The 8,134-nt window shown below is 42.9% G+C and overlaps 1 protein-coding gene across 1 annotated transcript; it reads left to right on the top strand.

Moving 5' to 3' along the window:
• The first annotated feature begins 292 nt into the window (after positions 1 to 292).
• Positions 293 to 2,709, top strand: LOC147894706 (uncharacterized). The gene has a single exon (XM_087384943.1). It carries the CDS (start codon positions 364 to 366, stop codon positions 2,596 to 2,598), a length of 2,235 nt encoding a protein of 744 aa, XP_087241069.1. The 5' UTR covers positions 293 to 363; the 3' UTR covers positions 2,599 to 2,709.
• Positions 2,710 to 8,134: the final 5,425 nt, after the last annotated feature.

The raw sequence follows: 8,134 nt of genomic DNA, 5'->3' as shown, positions 1-8,134 counted from the left end.
ATCTAGAATTCCCAAAGGTGTGCCCAGCTTGCAAAGAAGCGACGTCAAGCGCGGTTTGAGGTGGGTGGAGATTTAATCTCAGTTGTCCAATGCGACCACATTAGAAGAGGGAAAAAATTTTCACGATAGTTAATTATTCAACAACTCCCTAATGACTTTCCATGAAGGTAAGTGCGCGGGATCTGGAAAATGTGCTCTCAAGATTCCGAGCACATAATGGGCTCAGGTTAAATCTGCGCCGTCCGATGAGGGCATTTTCATAGCGCTCCACGTGGATTCTCCCCTATATAATCCGTCGTCCCCCCCCCCTAACCATTCCCCTGTACGTCATTCTTATGATGGGTTATTGAATCAGAAAGCTTAATGCGTCCCTCCATTTGCGTAGGTGCGATTTTTGGGGTCACTGCTCGCGTGGACAGGTTTTTGACAAAGGCATGCGCATCCGAAACAATGCAACTCAGGATCATTTCGCACATTTCGCAGCTGGACCAAGGCAGTCAATGTGAAAGATCACCTGTTGAGCTGGACAAACTCGAAAAGGGTGATGTGGATGCTATAACCAACTTTGTCAGTGTTTCGAGATTTTCGAACAGTAGAAGTGCGACTTCGGTTGAGGAGCAAGAGGAAGACGACCCCATTAAAATTTTTCAAAATTGTTGGGGTTTTCAGAAAACTGCTGGGTGCTCACATGAGACTTTGCTAGGACGCGAAACAATGGGAGACGGTGACCCAGCAAGGAAGAAGCGCTTGTCTGAAGATATTGTTTTAAGGGGAATAGCAGCATCCATACAACGGAAAGGATGGGACATACACACGCAACAGGAGACCTTGGCAAAGGTTCAAGAGCTTCAACCCTTTCATGTCTGCCAGATTTTGAAGGTTCTTCAAGAACCTGACCTTTGTCTTAGGATATTTGAGTGGGCTAGGCAACAGCCTGGCTATAGACACACCACTCGATCATATAACGCATTGGCTGGGATCTTAGCCGGCTCTAAAAGTTTTCAAGCTTGGGAGCGTTTTCAAGAGGACATGGTGAGAGATGGTTGTCATTTGGACAAGGTCACATTTTGTACCTTGATTAGAGGATACAGCAAAGCTCAACAGCCTCAGAAAGTACTGGAACTGTACAACCAGCTGCGTGAATTTCAATGGGAACCTGGTGTAGTAACTTACAGCTGCATCATAGACGTCCTTGCCAAACACGGGTACACAGAGAAGGCCAGAGAAGTGTACTTTGATATGCGCATGACTGGTTGTTATTTGGACAAGACAGGGTATAACATTCTTATTAACCTATTCGGGAGGAAGAAGAATTTGCACATGGCTACTAAATTATACAAAGAAATGTTAGAATGTGGGTTACAACCTGATGGCTACACCTATACCGCCCTTATCCAGGCTTATCTTAAGAGTGGTGATGTTGTGACGGCTTACAACCTTTTCAACGAATTGCTAGACAAAAAACTCAATGTAACTCTGTCAACATGCAATTCGCTCATCTTTTGTCTAGGTAAAGCTGGCAAGGTAGATTTGGCATTCAGAGTGCTCTACGTTATTGACGAGCTTGGTTTGCAGCCTGACATCCTCACTTTCAATACATTTGTGAATGCACTAGGGAAGTTGGGTAGGATAGATGATGTTCGCAGGCTTGTTGAAAACATGGATTCAAGGGGCCTTGTTGAGAATGGATTTGCTTACTTTAAGGCAGCCGAGTGGCTTAGTCAAGCAGGTAATGTTGATGCTGCTTGCAAGCTTCTGCTGGATTTCACGAAACAGCGAGGCACTGCTACCACTGCTGCAAATAGTACTCTAGTTGACAGTCTTGTCAAGGTGGGTGCTGTGGATCAGGTACTGAATTTTTTAACAGAGATGGCGGCAATGGGTCATAAACCAGACGTACACAAACTAAGCAATTTTATTCAAATGTTGGGGGAGGCAGGTAATATAGATGGAGCTTTGAAGATTTTTTATGGAATGAAGGAACTCGGATGTTCTCCTGATCATGTTGCATACAATAATATCATACTTCATCTGAGCAAAAGTGGTTCTGGTAGGCAAGCAATAGATTTCTTTGAGGAAATGTTGAGAAATGGGTTTACACCAGATGTTCACGTTTATAACCATCTTATAAGCTGGTTTTGCAAGAATGGGGATATGAGGGCTGCTTCCGATATCTTTAGCAAAATGAGTCATGGAGGATGTACTATTGATGTGGCTACATACAACCAGCTGGTTGCTGGATTTGCCAACATGGGTGACTGGACAATGGCTTTTAAAGTATGCAAAGTTTTGGAAGACAGCGGGCTCACTCCTAATAGTGACACATATATGCCACTTATCCTGTCTTTAGGAAATGAAGGGCGAACAGAACATGCATTACAGTTGTGTAGCCACATGCTTGATAGGGGCCTCAAACCATCACAGGAAGCCTGCTATCAATTGCTGGAAATGCTAACAAGGGTATGTCCAAAGGATAAGGTATGTAGTATATTTACAAAATTGAAAACAATGGGTGAATTTGTGCAGTTTGCAGATCTTGAGGTTTATATTCGTGCAAAGGAAATTTCAGAGAAATTGAGCAGGCAAATTGTTGCATAAGAAGGTGACAATGGATTTTGGGGTTCCCAGAAGCTTTTGTACAAATAGAATTATTTCTGTAGATTGACTCTGCCTTCCCTTGATGGTAAATTGTACATTGTAATGTCTGAAAGGCAGCTACTAGATTGATAGTTCTGGTCTTCTCAGACAGTGTGCACTATATCAATGATGTGGAAATGCTGGGAAGTTGTTACAACACTTAAACCCAGAGTTTGAATTGGCTTACATGCTTTTCTGCCAGGCTGTTGTTCAGAATTTGGCCTTCTTCAATTCAAGGTAGGCCTCTGCCATGCATGTAGTAAATCGTATCTTGCATGGTAGATGATCTCTTTGTTAGAAAACAGATCTGGAGGTTGCTTGCTGTAGCCAACCCTCCCAAAGCGACATAATATTGCCTAGGAATCACACAATGTGTAAATCAAATCGCACTACATTCTTTATGCACACAAGTACTCTTGAGGTTAACAAGTACAAATCTAGAGCACACAAAAGCATACAATATAGATTGCACGAAATAGGCAAACCCGTCACAAACTCTCATGCTCAAACCACCATCATCTGGACTCTTGGCACTCCCATAGGCTGCCTTCTACCTCCACAGAGCTCCTCTTATCTTTGTCAACCTGCATGCTCCAATGGAGCTTCAGTGTGCACTGGCCTCCCTGCTGCTTTGGATGCGGTCCAAACCTGAGGCACAAGGTGATGATCTTCTAGACTCCCTGCTACACTGGATGCAGCCCAAACCTAAGGCACAGAATGATATTTGGACCACCAACAATGGGGCCCTTTTATATGGTAAATGCCCGGCTAATCTAGCCAACCAGATCCCCAGAGTGGACTGACCAGTCTGTACTATACCCGGCCAGTAAGCCCTAATGCCGACTGGTCTGCCATGGCAGGTGCTTGCTGTCCCGACCTCCTCCTGTATTGACCCAACCGCTGTCTGCAGTCTGCTCACCTGTCCTTTGCAGACTGTGCCTGTGTTTGGCCTGACCTGCTGTACTGCCAACTAGACCTGCGGTCTGACCATCTGACAACCTTGTCCTGAGCCTATGAATAGCCCCTGAGCAGCAAGAAAACTTCTGCTTTTGCTGCTGCATATGCTGCACCCAATGTCTGCACTAATATTGTAATGAGCAAGGGGCCTAAAGTACTCTCTCACTAACTGTGCCCGTCCTAACTACTGAGTGCGGAAGTGTGGAATGCTGACTGTGGATATATATATGAGAGAGAGAGAGAGAGAGAGAGAGAGAGAGAGAGAGAGAGAGAGAACTGTGGACATCATGTTTATCTTCTGTTGGGGCCTGGCAATCACCAGTAATAACCCTCGGTACATATGTGTTACTTCCTCATTGAGAGGGCTTACTGAAGGTCTATCCTGAGGCTATCCATGGTGGAGGCTATGGCTGAGGCTATGCTGTAAAGGGTATGGCTGAAACTGTCCCCGTGGGAGGATGGATCATGTAGAGGCTATGAGGTCTGCTACTGGAGAGGCTGCTACGACTGCTGCTGTGGGAGGGTGAGAGCTGCTGTTTCTAAGATCTGCTGGAGCTGATACTGGAAGTGCTGCGTCATCTGCTTCTATAGGCTAAGGAACTTCTGCTGAGGCTGCGGGGCCTTCTGCTACTCTGGTGGATGCTGCTGCGCTGCTAATGATGGCCTAAGGTATGCTACTGGAAACGGAGCCATCACTGGGCATTCTGGAGAGGCTGTCTACTGCACTGGGGGATGATCTTGGTGACTGAGGGGATGCTAGAATGAGGGAGGAATGTGTGTTTATATAGGAATAGGATGTATATTGGAATAAGGATATTTATATAGGAATAAGGATGTATATTGGCCGACCAGCCTATCGCCTGTTAAATGTGCCAGACTCACCCGACTGGACAGTCAGTCTACCGACCTGCTGCTATGGCACCTGACTGATCTTCTGACTATTGACTGCTGCTGTGGATCGTGACTATAGCCACTGACCTGACTGGTAATGTGGCAGACTGCTGACCTGCTGCCGGAATGCCCTGCTGTTGTTGCTGACTGTGCAGCAGGTCTGTAGCTGCTCTGCTGTCCTGCTGCTGCATTGGGCTGCAGGGATGCTAGCAAGGCAATCATGCCATGGGCTGCAGATGTCCATGCATCTTCCTCTTTCAGGGATTGTGCAACAGTTCTGCTGTCCTGCTGCTGCATTGGGCTGCGGGATGCTAGCAAGGCAATCATGCCATGGGCTGCAGATGTCCATGACATCTTCCATGTGCTGCCTAATGGCAGGCCTCATATGTGCTCAGATTTGCCCATATGGCAGTCTTTGGACCTGCCCATGCGGCCTCTCTGACCCCTAACATACCGCTGGTACACCTCCCTTATGTTCTCATTTGGGGGTTCATCAGGGGGGAGGACCCCTAAGTTCCCAACACTCCTGTGTAGTTGAGCAACGCATCTAGTGGGTGGAAATTTTTTAAAGAGAAATCTTTTGCGACCTTGTGCTATATGCAAGCACTATGACCCATGCATCTACCATTCAATGCACCTTAATGCACCCTTCCCTTCCTATTGCCCCTAGGACCTAGACATGTGGGTGCACATCTTTATTAATATACAAGAGTCACATGTCCAAATTTGATGCCGTTTGAAGCAATGGCTCCAGTTCGACTAGTTCTATCTACTAAGATGATCTACCGCCATAAGAATTTGGTCGGTGTTCATCATATACAGATACATATTACACCATCGGCCTATAATATATAATAGTGTTCTAATATCTACTAATCACAGATTAGTGATCTCTCTTGTCAATGACACTCCCTCTTGCTTGAATGCGCAAAAGTCCTCTTCTGGATCCTCTCGTTTTTTTTCTCTTGCGTATGCTTTTCTCTTTTACTTCTACATTTGCATCTCTCTGCAAATAGTCTTCTCTTGATAGTACACAATCTCTTCTGAATCAAAACTTAAATCTCATCTTCAAGTTCTGGTTTCTCCTAATGTTGAATATCCAAAACGCAGAAGTACCACTGCAGTGCCTTTGCAATATCTCTTCATGCTCAGAATCCTCTTCTAAATACCAAGCTGCTGAAATCTCTTCATCATAACCAGCTCAATAAGCTAAAATATATTCTCAACAAACTGGTCAGTATAAAAAGATTCTCTCACCCAAATGTGCTATTGAACTAGGTAGACCTTGAACATAGATCATTTTGCGATGGAGAACTGCTTAGTCATATAGAAACTATAGATGCCATCCCATGTCTGTTTTAACAGGTAGATTACCACGTTTATAATCATCTAACCACATCAAGAGGGAGCAAGGCAGTTGGATGAATTCTCTCTCTCTCTCGGTCTAGCAAGCTTGCATGGAGTACTCACATGTTGGAAGTTAGGAAAAAAATGCATTTCAAAGGGATCAAAAGTTTTTGATGATTATGAAAGCAATTGAATTAACTGCACTCCTTAATTTGACAGCACTCAATGGATCCAGAGAGGAATGGAGGCTCAACAACAGCATGCAACTACGTTACAATGATAGTACGAAATCGTTGGAGATGTGATATTTGCCATCAAGAATTTCGAGGCTCGTCGGTGAGGATGTTATGGCACTTCGTGGGAGATGTTAATAGGACAGTGCCATGGTGCAGAGGCGATGGTGCACAAAGAATGGCCGCCATCTTGCACCCACCTGCTAGTATTGATGTTGACAGTTGACATAACAACGCAGTCTATAGATGCGGTTGAAGTTGTCGCAAATGTTGAGAATAATGTTACGATGCTAGATGACAGACTGTGGAGATGTAATGTCTGTCATCAGATATACATTGGCTCTTGCTTAAGAAGGAGGTTGCATTTCTTGGGCGATGTGCGTTGAAGAATTTCAAAATTCAAGGGACTAAGAGATTAGGCCCTGCAAACTCTTGTTGTTACCATTTTGGGACATGTTGTCCAACATTATTGTTTTAAGGCATTGCAATTCACTTTTTTAATTTTGAATTGACAGATGGTCAAACTGATTTTACAAAGGGTGTGTATGGTGAAACTAACATTGATTTTTTATTTCACTTCGAATTATGACAATAATAATTACTTCAACAATTGCACTTATTCCTAGTTGTGCAAGTTGATTGAAGGATGTTTCAGAATTATCATTTGCAAACTGTGATCTATTAAAGTTCCTCGAGTAGACCATGTTTAAGTGGAGTAGACATTACATTATCTACAATTTTTCTTCAAAGTATGACAATAATAATGCATCCACATCAGTTACTTCAATAATCTTCAACAATCAATGCATCCATGTTAATTACTTCAATAATTTTCAACGACCATTGCATTTTTAACAATTTTACTTCAAAGGTATGACAATTTAACATGAAGCACTTCATCCTTTTCAAAATTATAATTTGACATGGAGATTGTGTGTCCATAGTTTGAAAATATTATTATTGGCACTACCCATACAAAATAAGTCCATCAAAAAATAAGCTACAACATGGGAATATATATTGCCATATATTTAGACCGATATAAAATGGCCTCAGCAAAAAAATAAGCCAACAGAGAGCTCCACACATATAAGATGAGGATCAAAATAAATTAAGTAGAACTAATCTCTAGCCAGCTCGTACGACAATGGTTGGTGGGTGCCCTAGGCCCTTAGTAAAATGTGTAGCCCGTGGCAATATAGTACCACAAAGCAATCACAAACAATGGTCACCTCGAGTAGGGTGCTGGCGATGTCATGAGAACATCATGGAGGATCGCCATGACAATGATCGATTACTAAAACAAAATATTACACTTTATGAGAAAAATATCTATTTCCATTATCATCATAAACAAATTCCTCCATAATTGAAAATAATAGGAATATTAATTCAATACACCATTGTAACAAACCTTCAAACTAATTATTGCGAATAGATAATACATGTCCAAAAAATAATTTTATATTATAAATATATTTGTATACAAAATTATTCCTCTCCTTATCATTTAAATTATACATAGCCTTGGATTAGGAGAGTAGGTTGCTCCGATGCTAATCATGTCATAAAACTCACATGCCACAGGAGCGTTGCATGCTGCACATGCACTTCTCACCTTTAAAGTATTCACAAGATAGACAAGGTAAAAGCGATGATCACAAGGGAGGGCATAGTATCCTGTGGCCCTGTCAAAATGATCTTGGCAGATTGGACATCATGGCCTGCTTATGATGTATTGTAATGTTGCAGGTATCGTGAACGGTTTGCGCACGACGAGGCCAATAAAATCGCGATGGATTGATGAAACTACATCCTCTTCTTCGATATGTTGCAAGGTGGCTTGTGCATCACATGCCTATTGAGAATAATTAGTTGCTATTATGCATATCTCCGTGTATGCATTGTCAATATCAAGCCACTGGCTAGTTTGGGATAATAATGCATGCAATCTTTGATTGTCACTTTTCACCCGCTGAAGTTCTTGCAGCACTCGTCGATGCTCCATAGTTATATCTCATACGATTGTAGCCATAAATGTGACATCTCGCTCAACACGTGCTCCCTGT

This window comes from Dipteris shenzhenensis, chromosome 14 (genome assembly GCF_047967505.1).
Source record: "Dipteris shenzhenensis isolate YYH24624 ecotype China chromosome 14, Dip_SZ_1.0, whole genome shotgun sequence".
Taxonomy (NCBI): domain Eukaryota; kingdom Viridiplantae; phylum Streptophyta; class Polypodiopsida; order Gleicheniales; family Dipteridaceae; genus Dipteris; species Dipteris shenzhenensis.
Note: the sequence above shows the minus strand (reverse complement) of the source record. Positions and strands in the feature narration are given on the sequence as shown.